At 50.9% G+C, this 19,547-nt stretch overlaps 1 protein-coding gene across 4 annotated transcripts in view; it reads left to right on the top strand.

The window, feature by feature from the left end:
- The window catches only part of CDC42BPG (CDC42 binding protein kinase gamma), a 56,803-nt gene that overhangs the window by 3,203 nt on the left and 34,053 nt on the right, over positions 1-19,547 (top strand). For all 4 annotated transcript variants that reach the window (XM_077920059.1, XM_077920058.1, XM_077920057.1 and 1 more), the window contains exons 2-4: positions 18,233-18,324; positions 18,933-19,016; positions 19,204-19,299. In XM_077920059.1, the coding sequence (XP_077776185.1) occupies positions 18,233-18,324; positions 18,933-19,016; positions 19,204-19,299 (272 nt within the window). The remainder of the gene's footprint in view (positions 1-18,232; positions 18,325-18,932; positions 19,017-19,203; positions 19,300-19,547) is intronic.

The raw sequence follows: 19,547 nt of genomic DNA, 5'->3' as shown, positions 1-19,547 counted from the left end.
AAACCTCTGAGCTTGATTTTGGTGTGTGTGTATCTAGAATGGAACAGGTGAAGCCTCCTTTTGGCTAGTTTCCCTGCTAGGGTTGGCCTGCCCCACCTCCACAAAAACCCACAAGTTATCCTCCCTGCTTGGGACCACCCACAGTCATGCCCCACGGAGGGCATAGTAGGAAATGAATGGACCGGCTGTGCCCTTGCGTCACAGAGAGGGGAACTGAGTCATGGAGCAGCGTGGCGATGTCACACGCCTCGAGTGATGCGCTGAGAATGTAGCCAAGCCAGAAAGGGACCTTCCTATCTCTTGAGGTGCCAGCCTTTGGTGGCTTCTCTATCACAGTCAGGGGCTTATTCCTGCATTGCAGAGGGTTCTGCTGGATGATCCTTCAGGTCCCTTCCAGCACCATGATTCTATGGCTTGTTAAAGGACGGCAAAGTCACGGCAGGGCAAATGCCAGCCATGCCACCTGTGGGCTTTGCATCCTGTCTCTTGCTCGTAAGAAGGACCTTGGTATCAGGTCCAGGGGTGGAAATTTAATCTCTCTGAAACAGCAGGACTCTGTGGTGGGTTTAGGGACATCAGGACCCTTTCATGCCAGGTTAGAATATTTGCTGCTGTGACTGACAGCCTTTCTCTGGGGCATCTAAGGCAAGGAAGGCTCTTTCCCACCTCCAGTTTCTTTAACACATTCGCACACTCAGGATTTGCATTATTGCCCAGGTTGGGGTGTGGAACCATCAATGTAATGGGCATTCTTTGCTGTGCTGATAGGGGTTGTGGTCCGAAACATCTGAGGGCACCAGGTTGCTGAAGGCTGTGTGGTTTTGCTTGATCCTGGGAGATCCTCTTCACTTCCTCCTCTCATCAACATCCGCGGTGTGTGTGTGTTATTCAGCAGTTTATTCCTAACTTCTGAGCATAAAAAGGATAAGCACACCTGCTTTCCACCACTACCAAGAAGGCCCTCTGTAACTTCACTTCTCGCAGTGAGGGAACTGCCAGGAGGCCCTTGGAGCCAGGCCTTGGAGCTCAGACACAACTCTGGGGGTGTTTCTCTGCTCTATGATACAGCCCTCCTGGATACTTCTGACTTCTGTTTCATTCAGAATAGTGAGGGTGCCCTGCTTTCCTGCTTCAAAGCAGTCAGGGCAGCTTGGAACAATGGTGTTTGAAAACAAAAAATAAAAACCTGAAACAGAATTTAACCTAACGGCAGCAAAGGAGGCCGATGCAACTGTCCGAGAAACCACGAGTGTGGTGTTAAGTCGGCGCCTAAAGGCAGGGCCAGCCCAAGACATTTTGCCGCCTGAGGCAAAGGGCCGGATGGTGCCCCTCCTTCCAGAAGCGAACCAGAACACCATTTTGCTTCAACAGTGGTGACAGGACAACCACCTCCACAGTCCCTGAAGGCAGCAGGCTAATTGCTAGATGGTGGGTGAGCGCCTTGCTTTGCTTTCCATCGCTTTGCTGCTGCCACCTCCCACAACCTCGCTTTGCCTAATAGTAGGGCTGGAGCTGCCTAAAGGATGACAAACTTGGCAAGGGAGAGGGATTTCTGACGAGAGAGTCCCATAAACCGTGGTGCCAACAGACAGACTGCCTTGTCCCACTTGCCACCCTGACAGCCTCTAAAGGTGTGCCCGGGGGGGGGGATTGGGGCCACCAATAATCTGAAGGTCCTGGGCAGGTTCATATGGGAGAAGACACCCCTTTAGGTAACTTGGTCCCTAAAGTTCTGCAGCTGAATCCACCCCTTTGAGTTGCACCCAGCAACAGCCTGGAGGCCAGTTGAGATCTCCGAATGCCAGCTGCTTCTGCTGAGGCTGGCAAGCCTTGGTTAACCGCACAGCTGTCTTGTAGCACCTGTTCCTACTGAGGTAAGAGCCAGGATGCAACAAGCAGATGGGCTCCTCTTCAGAGTGGAGCATTTACCCCTCCCTCAGCATCATTTGTTAAGGACACAGGAGGCTGCCTTAGACTGAATGAGATCCAGGCCCTCACACTGGGAAGTGGAACTTCTGAGCACCATAAGCAGAGGTTAGAGAGGGCTTGCCCCATAGCTGGCGAAGTGAAGGCCTGGGGAAAAAACTGGGGTTTTTTGGGGGGGGGGTGACAGTTCCTGCCCTCCCATGTTTCTTGTTTTCCCCCTGAGCCTTCACATCTTTAAACCACACCACCAAATACTGCTTACACCAGTTTGTACTGTTCTGACTGGCAGCAGCTCTCTAAGGTCTCCCATAGAGTGAGAGGTTTTTCCTATTAGAGTCATACCTCGGGTTGCGAACGTGATCCATGTGGGAGGCACGTTTGCAACCCAAAGCGCCGTGTCTGCTCATGCACATGACGTGATTTAGCGCTTCTGCGCATGCACATGACGTCATTTTGTGCTTCTGCTCATGTGTGAGCGCCAAAACCCGGAAGTAACCCATTCCGGTACTTCCGGGTTCGGCGCAGTCCGCAACCTGAAAATACGCAACCCGCAGCGTTTGTAACCCGAGGTATGACTGTATCCATTAACACTGGGTTTTAAAGTTGGAAAGAAACACACAGCCTGGAGACTTAGATGGGTCCTTTGTGCATTGGACCTAGGACGTTGGATTTTGGCTCCAGAAATGTGATATTTGCAGTGGCTGTGGACCAGAAACATTTCCCAACCCCATCAGTGTGCGTATGTGTTCAACCCCCCACCAAAAAAAAATAGCATTAGGCCCATCCCCATCCCCTTTTCCCAACCCCAATGCTGGCACAAAACAATCCCCTTTTGTGACGGTTACAAAACAGCTGAATTGTATTGTATCAGGAAATACAATTCTATCACATATAAGGACTTCAGAAGAGCTTGGTGAATTCCCCCAGGGACCACCCAGATGCCCATATGGGAAACCCACAAGAAAGCTCACAGCACAAGAGTCCTCTCCCTTCCTCTGTTTTCCAGCCAAGCATAGTGCCTTCAAAAGCGGAGGCAGAGCATGGCCATCATGGCTGGGAGCCTTTGATAGCTGGCTTCTCCTCCACGAATCTGTCCAATCCTCTCTTAAGGCTGTCCAAACTGGTGACAGTCACTGCCTCCTGCAGAAGCGAGTTCCACAGTTCTCTAATGATGCACTTTTCCCGCCCGGTCTTCTAGCTGGGACCCATGCTGTCTCCTAGTTCTGTGTTGCATGGGTTTTATTCACACATTTGTACACAGCCCTGGAATTTTGTGTTGAAGGGGCTGAAGACGAGAGAGAGCAGAAAGTCCCAGGTGTGACCACCTCCCCAGGTGTGATCCACCCCCCATCAGCATCTCCAGGTAGGGCAGGGAACAACTGCCTTTCTGAAATCCTGGAGAGAGAGAGCCTCTGCCAGCCTGTGTAGCTGACACTGAGCTAGCTGGGCAAATAGTCCATAAGGCAGCTTTCTATAATCCCTAGATAACCTCCCCCACTCCACCCCCCACTCCAAAATGGGTTAGTCCTGTTTTGAAGATAGTTCTTCTGTCCATGGTCCCATCTGAGTCTTAGTCAGCCCTGTGGGAGTCCCTCAGAGCAAGCAAGGCTGCTTATCTGGACCTTGCAATATTCAGAAATGCGGCTTGTAAATATCTGCATGACTTTGAAGTCTTCTATGAGCTGTTTGCCGGCCCGGCCCTATCATTAGACAAAGTAAGGCATGTTCCCCTGTTCCCCAGAGGCATTCCTCTCTCAGAGGACAGTGCTGGGTGGGAGTGCCCTTGTGGCCTGTCCCGGAGTGCCTAAAATTGCTGGTTGTCCTCCGGTGCAACAGAGGACAGGAACCCATTGCCAGCATGGAAGTAAGGTTCGTCTCCCAGTCCCGTTGCCTTGTGTGGGGCGCCATCTTGCCTTCCTCCAGGCAGCAAAATCCCTCAGGACCGCTCTGGCAATTGCAAACCATAAGGAAAACTGCTGGTGGCAGAGCAGTCTGGCTTCAGGCGGCCTCAGTCCTTACATGGGTGTCTGTTCTACCCTCTTTCTCACTCTGAAAGGGTGTGTGCAAAGGCTGTCCAGATTGTTACTTGCTGAACTCCATAGAAGAAGGCAGTTCAAGACAAAGAGGCCCATTGGACTATCTGATCAGGGCCAGCCCAAGTCCTTTTGCTGCCTGACGAAGGGCATAGTCTCCTCAATTGCACCTGGAACAGCAGGCTGTCTGAGGTGGGCTCAGGGCAGGCCATGTGGCATGCGAGCTCTATCCTGCAACACAGGGGTAATGGCCGGGGGTAGAGAGGATGCTCAGGAGGAAGGGCTGGGCGATGCTGATGCTGTCCTCAGTTGCCTCCTTCTGCCCAATGATAGCGCCGGCCCTGTATGAAGCTTCCTCCAAACAGCTTGAAGCCATTCTCCACGAACGCATATCCATACCCTCCAACATTTTCGGCACCTAAATCAGGATGCTCTATTTTTGGTTTCAAGCTCACACGAGAGCATGAAACTGAAGCCGCTCTGTTTTTTTTGTCCTGCGAGACCAACAAACGAGTGGCTTTCATTCCAGTGTTCTGGCACAACCCTGCTGACTCGCACCAGAGTGAGTGTCTTTTGGTCCGGCGCTTTTGGACCAACAAACGGGAAATTCTGGGATCCAAACAGAAGCCGGGATTGGATTCTGTGATTCAGGGATTTCCCGCTTTAAATGGGACAGTTGAGGGGTATGCATCTCACCTGAGAAAGCTTGCTTCCCTCTTCTGCCTTTTTGCAACTAGCCAGTCCCAGAGAATTGTGGGAAGGTCTGCAGCCCACGGATGACAGAGCACCTGCCATGTGTCAGAAGGCTCCGGGTTCAATCCCTGCTTGAGGCCCTGGAGACCTGCTGTCAGTCAGAGCAGGCAAGGGTGGGCTAAATGGGACAGTAGTTTGGCTGGCTATGAGGCAGGTGTTCTAAGCCTGCTAGTAATTATATGAGCATCAGTGTGGTGTTAGCGATGAGAGTGTTAGACTAGGAGCTGGGTCCAGGGTCACTGAGCAGTTTACAGTTCTTCAGGGTCTCTGCCACGACAAGGCAAGACTCCTCTTTGCAGATGCCATCAGAGATTGAACCCAAGACTTTCTGTGAGCCAACAGCGACAATGGCCCCTTCTCTCACTCATCTTCATTTCATTTCAGTTCACTTTTAATTTGTATACCGCCTTTCTATATTACTATACATGAGGCGATTGGTGCAAGGGCATAAGAAGAGATGCAAGTTCCGGCATTTCTTTTTCTAGAAAAAAATGCCCTGCATGATAAAACCATCACTTTAAAATAAACAACTTACACTGAATAAAGCAATCTTCAATAATCCATTAGAGTATAACAGTAAACAGTAAAATTAAATATCAGCAAACAATAATTAAACAGTTTACATGTAACAAGTACAATAAAGAATGACTAAACTATAAGCAGTGAAAATAACGGCAAGTCACAATGCATAAAATACCACAAAACCATGTAAATGGATCGAATTGAGAAACAAGGACACACAACTTATAAAATTATTATTTTTTAAATATCCCCAAACTCCTCCCTTCATTGTCAAGAGAGGAAGGAACCAGCAGATTGACAATGTAAAATCTGAAGGCTGTTTTTCCAGCTTCCCCGACAAGTGCTGAAGCCAGTCTGTACCCCCCTTGACATTGTCACAACTCCCAACTTTGCCAATGGTCAGGGATGCTGATGATGGGGGTACTAGTTCGGCAGCATCTGGGGGGGGGGCACAGGTTCCCCACTCCTGTACTAATAACAACTGTTATATTGAGGCTAATTCTGCAAGCAGTGGGGATGTGTAGGTCAAGGTGGTGGTCGGGACACTGCCTTTTTCTCGGCGCCTTGTTCCTAACCTCAGTATGTTTAGGGAATGGAGAGGTTGCAGCATTTGGGACTTTTCAGCTTAGGAAACAGGCAAGTAACGGGGGACACAACTGAAGTATACAGAATTGTGTGTGGCATGGAGAAAACGGACAGAGAGAAGTTTTTTCTCTCAGAACACAAGAGCTAGTGAGCATCCAATGTGGCTGAACATTGTTAGACCCAGGACAGATAAATGACCTTTTTCAGGCCATGCATAGTTAAACAATGGAACTCGCTCCCACAAGAAACAGTGAAGGCCTCAAACCTAGATGGTTTTAAAAGAGAATTGGACAAATTCATGGAGGAGAGAGGGCTATTGATGGCGACTGGCCATGATGGCTCTGCTCTGCCTCCACAGATGGAGGCAGCAATGCTTCTGAATACCAGTACAGTCATACCTCATGTTGCGAACGCAGCAGGTTACGTCCTTTCAGGTTGCGTCCTGCGGTGACCCGGAAGTACTGGAAAGGGTTACTTCTGGGTTTCGCCGCTCACGCATGCACAGACGTGGCGAATTGCTACCCGTGCATGCGCTGCCTTCCTTTCAGGTTGTGAACAGGGTTCCGGAACGGATCCTGTTCTCAACCAGAGGTACCACCTCTGTAGCTGGAAACCACCAGAGGGGGAGGAGGGCTCTTGTCTTGCTTGTAGGTTTCCCGGTTGCCCCCTGTGAGAACAGGACTAAGAGAGCCTTTTCCCCGATCCAGCAGGGCTCTTCTGTTCTCATTCTGAGAGCTTTTGGTGCAGGGGGCGGCCAGTGACCTGAGAGCACTCCAAAAGGTCTGCAACAAGCCATTGTGATCATCTTTAAAAGCCAGCTCTCCTTTGCCTTCCTGCATCCCCACTCCCCTCCGAAATGGGCTTTCGCTGCTGTCCGGTTGGTCGTGGAACTGCTCCGCAATGCTGCAGCTGTTCAGAGGGGGAACTGGCAGCCTCAGGATGTTGACAAGGAGGGGAGCTTCCTTGCAGGCAGGCAGGAAGAGAGGGAAACTTCATGCTGGGGCTTTTTGGGTAGTAGGAGGGGAAATGAAATGTTCCGGTGGCAAGAAATGAAGCCTTGGGAACTGTCTCTCTCAGATAGCAGTAGAAACACGTGGACCTCCAGTGAAGCTGAATGTTGGAAGATTCAGGACAGGCCCAAGAAAGTGCTTTTCCACGCAGCACATAGTTAAAACTATGGAACTCCCTCCCACTGGAGGCAGCGATGGCCACCAAGCTAGATGGCTTTAAAAGAGGACAAATTTGTGGAGGAGAGAGCTATCGATGGCTGCTCCACAGCTGGAGAACCAGAGGAGGGGAGAGGGCTCTTTGCTTGGGTCCTGTTTGTGAGTATCCCACAGGCATCTGGTTGGCCACAGTGAGAACAGGATGCTGGACTAGATGGGTCATGGGTCTGATCCAGCAGGGGTCTTCTTAGGCTCTTCTGCCAAGCAGGAAGGCCAGAGAGGTGTTTCGGCAACGTGTTGAATTTGCCCCATTGGAATGAACTTAGCAGCTCTCATAGGAGAAGGTGTTTCCTGTGGCTTCCTGCCCATAGCATGATTTAACTCAAAGGCAAGGAAGAAACCCAACCACCAGTACCGCCACCACCACCTTGGTCTTCCCCTATCTTAATAACTGGGGCCGCAGCCCCCACCCTGCACAGGGACCTCCCTCCTCTTTGCCTGCATGGATCCATCTCCTGCCAGGATAACCACTTGAGCGTTCCTTCTGAGCAAGATGTGATGTAACTCTCGCCACCCAACCCCTTTCCCCCTGTGGCTCCTTAACCACGTGAATTGCACTCCGCAACCAGACAGGACCTGTTCTTCAAGTCTGGGTGCTGGGTGGGTGTGTCCTTGATCTTGCAGCGTAGATATTTTTAATCTGGGACCCAAAGTGTGCTCCCTCGGTGACGGTGGTGGCTGTTTGGCAAGGGATGTGCATCCATTCCTGAGGTGGATGGAAGGAGCAGAGGGGTTGCCTGAGGACTTGGTGCAGAAACCAAGGAAGCTGACAGACCCTCAACCCTCCCATCTAGCTCAGTGTTTCCTACATTGACTGGTGGTGGTGGCGGCAGCTCTTGGGGAGTCTTGGCCCAACCCTCCTTGGAAACACCAAAGTTTGAGCCCTGGGCCCTTTTGCTTGCAAAGCATGCACTCTGCTCCTTCCCCATAAAGTTAAGCAAGCTGCTAGTCCTCATGGGGTTGGAATAAAGGGCAGGTTTTAACAGAACGCAGGAAGCCACCTTCTAGCAAGTCCGAGCGCTGCTCCAGGTGCACTGGCTCTCTGGGGTTCTGCAGGGGTCTTCCCCAGCCCTTCTGCATGCAGAGCTGGTGCTCCAACTCCTTCCTGGGGTCTGCGGAGACTTCCTGGTTGGCTGAAGTGACAGCCTGCCCCCTTCCTAGCTCAGCCTCTTGTGGGGGGGGGGGGAGGAATAGCTGCTTGTGCGCTACGAGCCAGTATCTATGCAACCTGGGCTGTCTATCCACAGAGCTGCCTGCCTGCCCCTCCCTTGGGATCTCCTTCCTGCCCCACCAATACTCCCTGAGTGGGTGTAAAAACCAGTGGCATTTCCCCTCTCCACCTGTGCGGCTGCTGCTGCTGCTGCTGTTTGGACTGGCTCATGATAGAGGGTGATGCATCATCAGAGGGGGGGGGGCAGGAGGAATACCAGAACTGTTTGTTGCTCCTGTCGTCAGGGCAACCTGGCCAGGTCTGGCAACCTGGTAGGTAGGTTTTGGATTCCAACCTGTCTGTCAGTCTTCAGGAGGGCTGTTTTTCTTATTTCAGACGGGAGGCTTTTTAAGGTAGCAGCAGCAGCAGCACACCTAGCCAAGGCCCCACAGAAGCCTCTCCCCCCACCCCACCCGCCTCCTTGTGCATGAAGGGTGCACATGCCTGAGGGTGGGTGTGCGCATGTTCACATTCTCTGCGCTGAAATAATCCATATTCTGCACTGGGAAAGGGTGGTTCGCATGGGTCAGCTGTTGGTCTCTTTGGCACAAGCTGGTCTGCTTCCACTATTTGTGGGTGCAAATGAAGAGGCATCAGCCACACACACACACACACACACACACACACACCGAATGCTTGCAGACATGCTCATCAACCTCTTCTGGCTCTTGAAATTCCACTAAGCACTCCCCTCCCTCCTCTGTGATAAGGCCTGAACCGCTTTTCTTTTCGGTGTTTTCTTGCACAGTGGCTGGCAGCAACTCTCAAGGGTTTCAGGTGAGTTTCTTTCCCAGCCCCCCTTGGAGCTGCCAGGTATTGAGCCTTCTATCTGAGTTTTGCCATGAGTCCAACTAGCAAGCTGCCTTATACCAGGTCCTCAAGCTCCCCATCTTCATATCTGACTGGCTATGGCTCCCCCCCACCCCCACCCAGGGTGGTCTCAGGCAGAGAGAGGGTCTTTCCCCTCACCTGCCACTACCTGCCCCTCTTTTTAAGGGATAGAACCTGGGACCAAATGCTCTGCTATCGAGAGATAGCCCTTCACCACTAAGCACACTCCTCCTGACAGGGTGAGATCCTGCATTTTCTGATAAATTTTATGAAAGGGGAGCCACCTTGTGGCAAGGCTCTCCTGGGATGTCCCAGCATCTGCTGTCCCCTTTCTTGGGGGCGGGGGGGGGGGGGAGCAGGCAGCTTGGCCTGGGAGCAGGCAAATGGGGCAGTGACCCATGGGAAGGGGCTGCCTCTCCTCTCTGGCGTGTGGGGTTCAGACCTGGCTCTTGTCCCCACCCTGCTCGCCTTGCGAGGAATGCGGTCCCGCTGGTTCCTCTGGGCGTGCCTAGGCCAGCGCCTGGTTTTCCACTGAGGAACTAAGACTGGAAACTCTTTGGGAGCAGAGGAACACCAGCGGAAGAATTTGCGAAGGAGGCCCTCTCCTCTGGGCCAAAAGAGGGCAGGCAACAGCTGCTGCTGCCGCTGCCACCATCGCCACACCTCCTCGCCTTGCCAAGGCACCAGCTCTCTACACCCCCTGCTCTCATTCAGAGGCTGTGGGTTCGTAAGGAGAGGTCTGCAGGATCAGGCCAGTGGCCCATCTAAGCTCAGACGCCAACCAGACACCTGCAAGAAACCGGAAAGCAGGATTCAAGCACAAGAGCCCTCTTCTCCCCTCCTGAGGTTCAAGCATTCAGAAGCACTGCTGCCTCGACTGAGCAGAGCCATCATGGCGTTTCACCATAGCAAACCCCTCTCCTCCATGTCCAGTCCTCTTTTAAAGCCCTATATCTTCCAACATTCCACTTTGTTGGATGTTCATGGGCTCGAGTGTCCTAAGAGAGGGATCAATGAGTTTCTCTAAACAGTGGTACCTCTGGTTAAGTACTTAATTCGTTCCGGAGGTCCCTTCTTAACCTGAAACTGTTCTTAACCTGTAGCACCACTTTAGCTAATGGGACCTCCTGCTGCCGCCGCGCCGCCGGAGCACGATTTCTGTTCTCATCCTGAAGCAAAGTTCTTAACCTGAAGCACTATTTCTGGGTTAGCGGAGTCTGTAACCTGAAGCGTATGTAACCTGAAGCGTATGTAACCCGAGGTACCACTGTACACTTTCTCCAAGCCATGCATCATTTTATCATCTCGCCTCTGACTCACCTTTTCTCCAAACTAAAAAGTCCCAAACGCTGTAACCTTCTTTTTCATAGGGGAGTTGCTTCTCCCACTTCATCATTTCGGTTGCCCTTTCTTTAATCTGTACCCATACTACAGAATCCTTTTTGCGGCAAAGTGGCCGAAACTGCACACTGCATACCCTTGTCCACGTGATTCTCTGAGAGGTCAGCTGACATCCACAGAGATAGAATCAAAGGCTCATCTGGACCAGGTTTTCCCCAACTTGGGTCTCCAGCTGTTTTTGACTACAACTCCCATCATCCCCAGCTGGCAGGCCAAGTGGTCAGGAATGATGGGAATTGTAGTCCAAAAACAGCTGGAGACCTAAGTTGGGGAAACCCTGATCTAGTTGGGGAAACCCCCTGTGTTATTTTCCAGTTGGTGGGTAGAATCATTTCAACCCAACATTGGTGCTGTGTTTCCTGAAACAAATGAAACAGGAATTCCTCTCCAGCTACTTTCACAACTGCAATTCAGCCCCATCTCTTCTGATAATAAATTTATGTTCTGGAAGAAGCCAGCTTTCCTCCACCAGATCATGTGACAGGGCTAATAAAGACGATCAGCAGAAGGACCAGAATGACTGGATGCGCCAGGTGCCACTGGAGGCGAAATTCATTAGAGGGAAGAAGCTCGTTAGTGAAGTTGTGCCAAATTGCAAGCAGAGAACGAGAAGGATCTCGAGGTGTTTTAAGTACATTTACTGTGATTTATCTGCAGTCTTCTCAACGGGCCACCCTGTAACGAAATTCTCCAGGCTGCTCGCGAGAAGGGGATTTAATTAAAACAGGTTGAATTGAAACGAGGGTATGATTTTTAATGCATTTTTAACATACCGTGCCAGTTCAGGTTCACCAAGGACAGAGAACTTCAGCCCCCTGAAAACGACACAAACACATAATTCCCATTCCCCAGGGAAAACGCTGACTGCCGGACCTTGTCCAAACTTACGGAATATTAGAATTGTAGAGTTGGAAGGGCACCCAAAGGCCATCCAGTCCACCCCTCTGCAATGCATCACAACTAAAGACTTAATAATAATAATAATAATAATAATAATAATAATAATAATAATAATAATTTATTAATAGGGACGCGGGTGGCGCTGTGGGTAAAAGCCTCAGCGCCTAGGGCTTGCCGATCGAAAGGTCGGCAGTTCGAATCCCCGCGGCGGGGTGCGCTCCCGTCGTTCGGTCCCAGCGCCTGCCAACCTAGCAGTTCGAAAGCACCCCCGGGTGCAAGTAGATAAATAGGGACCGCTTACTGGCGGGAAGGTAAACGGCGTTCCGTGTGCTGCGCTGGCTCGCCAGAGCAGCGATGTCACGCTGGCCACGTGACCCGGAAGTGTCTGCGCACAGCGCTGGCTCCCGGCCTATATAGTGAGATGAGCGCACAACCCTAGAGTCTGGGAAGACTGGCCCGTATGGGCAGGGGCACCTTTACCTTTACCTTTTTAATTTATTTATATCCCGCCCTCCCCAGCCGAAGCCGGGCTCAGAGCGGCCAACAACAACAAAAGCAACCCAATTCACATAAAAGCTTAAGAGCTTAACATCAGCCCTGCTGGATCAGACCAAAGGGCTCCCATCTAGCCTAGTATCCTGTGCACGCAGAGATGCCCCCATGGGACCTCCTTACTGGAGATTCCCAGTGGGATGCATAATTCAGATGCATCCTGAGTTAATTGGAGCTGGGCATCCACCTTCCTCTGTGCATGCCTCTCCGAAAAGGAGAGCTAGTGGTTAGGGCTGAGCAACCAGACATCGTTATGCTACAACACTCATCAGCCATGCTGGCTGCTCCAACTGCATCTGGAAAGCAACAGGCCTGGATGAGAGCCAGGACTCCTGGGTCTCTCCTCCACAGGGTGCAGCCAGGGAGCCAGGCTCAGCAAATCCAGAAATTCTGCATGCAAGCAGCATCTTTGGGTACGGTGCTTGCCCAGTGGGCATTTTCCTGTCAAGGATTGGGGAGAGCTGCCTGCCTGTGTTTGAGACGCTTGTGCCCAAGCTTGCTGCTGCCCGCCTGCCCACCTCTCTTCCCTGTCCCTACAGCATAGGAGTGGGCCTTAGGAGTGCAGAGTTTCCAGTTATTGTAGAATTGGAAAAGATTCACCTGGTACGCAGGCTAAGACCCTACCTGCCCGCGGACTGTCTCGCCAGAGTGGTGCATGCTCTGGTTATCTCCCGCTTGGACTACTGCAATGCGCTCTACGTGGGGCTACCTTTGAAGGTGACCCGGAAACTGCAATTAATCCAGAATGCGGCAGCTAGACTGGTGGCTGGGAGCGGCCGCCGGGACCACATAACACCGGTTCTGAGAGATCTGCATTAGCTCCCAGTACGTTTCCGAGCACAATTCAAAGTGTTGGTGCTGACCTTTAAAGCCCTAAACAGACTCGGCCCACTATACCTGAAGGAGCGTCTCCCCCCCCCCCATCGTTCAGCCCAGACACTGAGATCCAGCGCTGAGGGCCTTCTGGCGGTTCCCTCATTGTGAGAACTGAGGTTACAGGGAACCAGACAGAGGGCCTTCTCGGTAGTGGCGCCCGCCCTGTGGAACACCCTGCCTTCAGATGTGAAGGAAATAAGTAGCTATCCTATCTTTAAAAGACATCTGAAGGCAGCCCTGTTCAGGGAACTTTTTAATATTTAATGCTGTATTGTTTTTAACACTTGATTGGGAGCCGCCCAGAGTGGCTGGGGAAACTCAGCCAGATGGGCGGGGTATAAATAATTTATTATTATTATTATTATTATTATTATTATTATTATCATCATCATCATCATCATCATCATCATTCAGAAAAGGGCAACCAAAATGATAGCAGGCTTGGAGTGGCTCCCCTATGAGGAAAGGTTGCAGTGTTTTAGTTTAGAGAAAAGGCGAGTAAGAGGCGAGATGGTAGAAATTTAGAAAACGATGCATGGCATGGAGAAAATGGACGAAGAAAACTTTTCCTCCCTTTCTCCTAACACTAAAAGTCGTGGACGTCCAGTGAAGCCAAATATTTGAAGATTCAGGACTGGTAAAAGTGGGGCTGCCCTTGACCCAGAGACTCCAGTGAGTGCAGAATGCCGCGGTGAGGCTCCTTACGGGGTCCTTGCCGCGGGATCACATTCATCCAGTGCTTTACCAACTGCACTGGCTCCCGGAGGAGTACAGGGTCAGGTTTAAGGTGCTGGTTTTGACCTTTAAAGCCCTATGTGGCCTAGGACCCACATACCTACGGGACTGCCTCTCCTGGTATGCCCCACGGAGGACCTTAAGGTCCACAAATGACAACATTTTGGAGGTCCCAGGTCGCAAGGTGGTTAGATTGGTCTCAGCTAGGGCCAGGGCCTTTTCAGTACTGGCCCCGACTTGGTGGAACGCTCTGTCACAAGAGACTAGGGCCCTGCAGGACATGACATCTTTCCGCAGGGCCTGCAAGATAGAGCTGTTCCGCCTGGCCTTTGGTTTGGACTCAGTCTGACCTTTATGTTGCCCTCACCTTATGGTCTTTATCTATTAGCTACTTTTAAAATGAGGCTGCATTTTAAATTGCTTTTTAATCTGTATTTTAAATTGGGGTCGTCCCCCCCATTATGTTTTTACAGTGATTTTATTGATGTTAGCCACCCTGAGCCCGGCTCTGGCCAGGGAGGGTGGGGTATAAATAAATAAATTATTATTATTATTATTATTATTATTATTATTATTATTATTATTAAACTACGGAACTCACTGCCACTGGAGGCAGTGCTGGCCACCAACCTGGGTGGCTTTAAAAAAGGATGGGGCAAAATCCCTGCAGGAGGAAAAGGCTATCACTGACTTCTGGCCACAATGGCTATGCTCTGACTCTTCTGAAGACCAGTTACTAAAAACTACAGGAGAGGAGAGGGCTTTGTGCTTGAATCCTGCTTGCATCTAGTTGGCCCCTGTGAGAACAGGAGCCTGGACTGGGTGGGCCACTGGCCTGACCCAGCAGCCTCTCCTTAGGTTTTCTTCTCACCCAGCAAAACCCTGCAAATGTTGTTGCTTTTGAGAGACAGAGAGAAAGAGATCCCTTAATGAAATTGGCAGCGCCTGTCACCTTCTACCTGTTCCAAGCCTGAGGCAGATTGTACAGGTTGATTAATTTTATGTACGGGAAAAGGAGTGTGCTGGGCTTATTTTGGCCAGCAAACTTGCCTGCTTTCGGGACCTGGAGTTAGCTTCCCGCATTGCCAAATGACGGCTGAAATACAGTGCCTCTGAGGTTGAGCAGAGTGCAGTCCCGCCATTAAGATCATCCCAACTTTCCCCCATACCTCTGGAATAAGGGACCAAAGGTCCAATGTTCACATAGCCATAGCACATCTCCTGTTTTCTATAAGTTAGGCGCTGGAGGGAAGGGGAGGTTTTTCTGTTAATCATGCACCTCAAGGCTTGGGCAATTCATCAGCTCTTAAGTAGCCTCCTGCTTAATGTCCTCCTGCCAAGAGACCTGGTCGCCTGGGGGGCGAGGTGGGCCTGTGGCTCCCTAGATGTTGCTGGACTCCCAGTTCCCATCAGCCGCAGCCTGCCAAGGCAATTGTCAAGGGAGATGGGAGTTCAACAATATCTGGAAATTCAGAGGCTCCTCACCCCTGCTGTACATAAGAGAAGAGCCTGCTGGATCAGGCCACAGAATCAGGCCACAATCCAGTCCAGCCTCCTGTTCTCACAGCGGCCAAACAGGTGCCCATGATGGGAAACCCACAAGCAGGATTTGTGTCCTGTAGGCGACAGAAGTTTCTATAGTGCCTGCTGTGCACCTCTGACGGAAGCAGTATACTGGGGAAGGTGGTTTAGTGTGTTCCAGTGTGACTTCTCCTTCCCAGAATGGTTGGGTGTGCAAATTCTGCACCGAGACCAGTTGGTTGTTGCAATGCACAGGAGCTTTAGAGCCTTCCATGAATCGGCTTGTTCTGGATAGGGGAAAGAGAGAGTCTCCAAACCTAACCCCTGGACCCCCGGTTTTGCTGTCTTCGCTCTGCAGCAATACTTGTTCTGCTTAAAGGGAGAACTGCTTCCCCACCCTGTCCCAAAGCTGAGGCTCCAGATCTGGGCCTGACCCTGCATTTCATGCTTGGAGCGCAGGAGGCTGGCGGTGCTCCAGCCCTGCTCCGACGCTCCTTCTCCCAGCTAGTCGCTCTGCCTCCTTCCTTCTCAGAGATGCCTCGGCGGCCCATACAGGAAGAGACAGGTGCCACCGCGTGCGTAAGGCTGCCAAGGGTGGCATGATGGGGCATGCAGGCATAGGGCCCCACCCCGGGCACCGAAAGGGGCAGGTGAGCAAGTTGGATCACAGCGGCTTTTCACGCCACAGGCAGAGCTTAGCAGCCTCTCTCGGAGTGTTCCTAACAGGGAAAGAGTGTGACGAGCAGGGATTCAGCTTTGGTAGGGGTGATACCTAGTGGTTAGAGCAGGCATGGCCACACTTGGCCCTCCAGCTGTTTTGGGACTACAACTCCCATCCTCCCTAGCTAACAGAACCAGCTGTCAGGGATGATGGGAATTGTAGTCCCAAAACAGCTGGCGGGCCAAGTTTGGCCATGCCTGGGTTAGGCAAGGAGGTGTGCGGATCAGCATGCTGGGGTTGTGGCCTGCTTTAAAGGCTCTAAAGGGGGTGATGGAAAATGGACCCCGGCTGCCTCCTGTTCCTTGCGCAGCAAAAGACGGAAATCTAGCTTCTGGTTCATACCTTCCCACAGTGGCGTAGCGTGGGGGGTGCAGGGGGGGCCGGCCGCACCGGGCGCAACATCTGGGGTTAGGGCAAATCCACAGGTTAGGGGGCGCAAATCCACAGGTTAGGGGGCGCAAATCCACGGGTTAGGGGGCGCAAATTACTTGCCTTGCCCCGGGTGCTGACAACCCACGCTACGCCACTGCCTTCCCACCAAGAGGGTTCTTGTGCTCAGATCTTGCTTGCGGGTTTCTCATTGGGACATCTGATTGGCCACTATGAGAACATGATCCTGGACTAGAAACCGGGATGGCTTCTGTAAATTCGGGAATGTCCCTGGAAAATAGGGACACTTGAAGGGACTGTTAATGGGATGGGATGAGAAATGTGTGCACCTTTCAGGGCTTGTTGGACTCCAGCTCCCATCGTCCCTGACCATTGGCAGGGGATGATGGGAGTTGGAGTCAATGACATCACAGGCTTCCTGCTGCTGCTGTGAGTTGGCCACACCATCCTGGCCAGCTCTGCCAGGCAATCTCAGAAACGACCCATTCCGTATTTTGCTGCTGTTAATCAGGAACCCACTTGCCCCCCCCCCCCCATGTACTTCAGGGATGGGTCACCTGCGTTCTCCCAGGTCTTTATGAACTCCCATCAGCCTCAGACAGGAGGGCCCAGTGGTCAGGAATGATGAGATATGTAGTCCAATAACATACCCTCCCCCCAAAAAACCTCCACCCCTTAGTTGCGCAACTGCAAAGACTCAGGAAATTGTTCCGTTGTTGTTTTTTGTAATTAAATTACATTGTTTTGCACCAAGCTTAGCTGTATTATAATCCGCTTTGTCAAGGCTGTTTGCTTTGAGAATATAACTAAATAAATAGCGTCCACACACGGATCAAGACACCTGTCTCTTGTTTCTCAACTGTAAAATACACAAAATATTTTCTGCATGCTTAATTCTTTGATGGATGGTGTCATCCGAAAAGTCGCTTCAGAGTCGGTTGGCTTCCTTTGACTTGTGTTTAGAGATCTCTGGCATGGCTTCGTTGGAACTGCAGCTTGTGATCACAACAGTGGGGCTGCATGCCAGGGTTGTTATAAACCTCCCCCTGCCATGCTCTTGTGCAGTTTTGGAGCTGCTGGATACAAAAAATGAAGTTATATACCGGTACATCACGAGGAACCCTAGCGGGAGGGCAAAGACCACCTTATTACCATTGCTACTACTCTGGGAGCTGTTTCTGGCTGAACAGCAAAATAAATAGACAAAAATAAAAATAGGAATAAAAGCTTTTGCTGGCGTCACTTTGGGTTGCACATAAACCAGACTGGTGCCTGCAGCTTAGGATAAGCTTTGCAAGAGGTTGGCTGTACGAACTGGAGGTTTAGAATTAACAACTAGTCATCTCCTGTTTCCTGAATTCAACTTTGCTGAATTTTGGCTAAGCGTGAAAGCTCTGCAGCTTTGTAAGGGGAAATCAAAATTTCAGAATTTGCAAAGCATTTCACTTCCGAATTGCTCATATATCACTGACCCGTCCCAGCTACAGTATTGCAGTGACTGTGCGGAGGAAGAGATTTGGGTCCGAGAAACCAAGCGCAGGTGCTCAGAGGATGAGCAGGAAATGTGTTTGGATGTTGTTGTTTTTAACAACGAAAGGTTCTGTGACAGTGACAGTTTAGGGTCCCATAAAATGTATACACCACTTGATTATTATTTTTAAAACCTCAAAGTGGTTTACAAAAGAGATAAAACAATGAAATTGTCAATAAGAAAAATGAACAACAAGAATATAAGACTTTCAAAAAGCTAAAATAACAATAGACTAAAATTGGAATCAGCTAAACAGCTGGGTGGGCTTGTCCAAATGAAAATGTTTTTAGAAGATGCTGAAAAGAGTACTGTAGGGAGGGAGTTCCGAAGTTTAGGTACTGCCACACTAACAGACTGAGTCCTTACAAATGTGGAATAGGCAGGTATTATGTGCCAGTGTACATGAGGGCTGGTTTTGGAGAGAGTCTTCATGTACTCATCTTTTTCTTCTTTAATTACGGCCAATGGATACCCCAGTAAAAGCAGGGGGGCCCTTCCTGTCTCTTATTCTTCTTCCAGCCTCCCCTTTCGCCACCAAGGCCAAGCAGCTGCGCTTGCGAAGGGATGACTTTGAGATCCTGAAGGTGATCGGACGAGGGGCTTTTGGCGAGGTGAGTGCCAGTGGCGGGCGCTGTCTTTAAGGGGGACATAAAAACACCTGCCCTGTAAGGATGGGCATTTGGACCAGGGCTGCCCTCACTCCCTGCTACAGAATTTTAAAGGATGAGACCATACCCTCCCCTTCCCTGTCTGAAGCTTTTGCTGGAATAAATTTGATCCAGGACAATTCTTTGCAAGTTTACACAGGTGTAAGTCCCATGGGCATATTCCTTATGGGCAAACGCCTGGGATAGTGGCCCTTCATTCTTTTAAGTTCAGAAAGGGCAGGTTCTGAATTGATCTGCAAAGGAATGCATCCTTTTTCCAAAATCCCAGGCGTTATGAGACCCTCAGCCCCACCCCACAGGGTCTGGGGGAGGCAGAGGTATATTTCTGAGCCTAGAGGTCCAATCTAATCTTACTGGCTATCGCCCAGCCACACTGGCAAAGATGAGCCAGAGGTTTTTGCACCAGAAAGCATGATGGTCACTTTTTAAAACAGCGTACTCTATCATAGACAATTGGCTGTGCTTTAATGATGACCCAAAGTCTGCCACCAGAGTAGGCTGGGGAGAAAATGGGTCACGGTCTTAAGTGTTGTCGTCCCCCTCTGCACCAGGTGGCGGTTGTGAGAATGAAACAGACAGAGGAGGTTTATGCCATGAAGATTCTACACAAATGGGAAATGTTGAAGAGAGCAGAGGTATGCGCCCCCGTCATGTGCCAGGCCCTGTCTGAGAAGCAGAAGACGTTTCTTTCAAGGCTGATGAGTACAGAGCCTTTGGGGGGGTCGGGTCCATTTAGCACAAGAGTGGGGAGCCAGAAATGAAAAATAAAATGAATTCCCTTTAGATCTTAGCTCCTTTCTCTCTGCCTTTTCCTCCCTGCAGACGGCTTGCTTCCGGGAGGAGAGAGATGTGCTGGTCCGCGGGGACAGGCAATGGATCACCACCTTGCACTTTGCCTTCCAGGACGATCACTACCTGGTGAGCCTCATTGCACAACGCAGTGCTGGGGGAGAAATGGGAGGTGGGAGAGACTTTTCTATCGGAAGGCATCATGCCATCTTCCTCACCTTGGTGACCTCAAGGTGTTTTGGGCTGCAAGGGTCATTGCCCCTGATTATTGGCCCTGGCTGGCTGGGGCTTCCCAAAACACCTGGAGGGGACACCAGGTTGGCTAACACTGCTCTCGGGTCTTAGAATTATAGCAGAGGGTACCCCCAAAGGTCATC

Source organism: Podarcis muralis, chromosome 16 (assembly GCF_964188315.1).
Source record: "Podarcis muralis chromosome 16, rPodMur119.hap1.1, whole genome shotgun sequence".
Taxonomy (NCBI): Eukaryota; Metazoa; Chordata; class Lepidosauria; order Squamata; family Lacertidae; genus Podarcis; species Podarcis muralis.
Note: the sequence above shows the minus strand (reverse complement) of the source record. Positions and strands in the feature narration are given on the sequence as shown.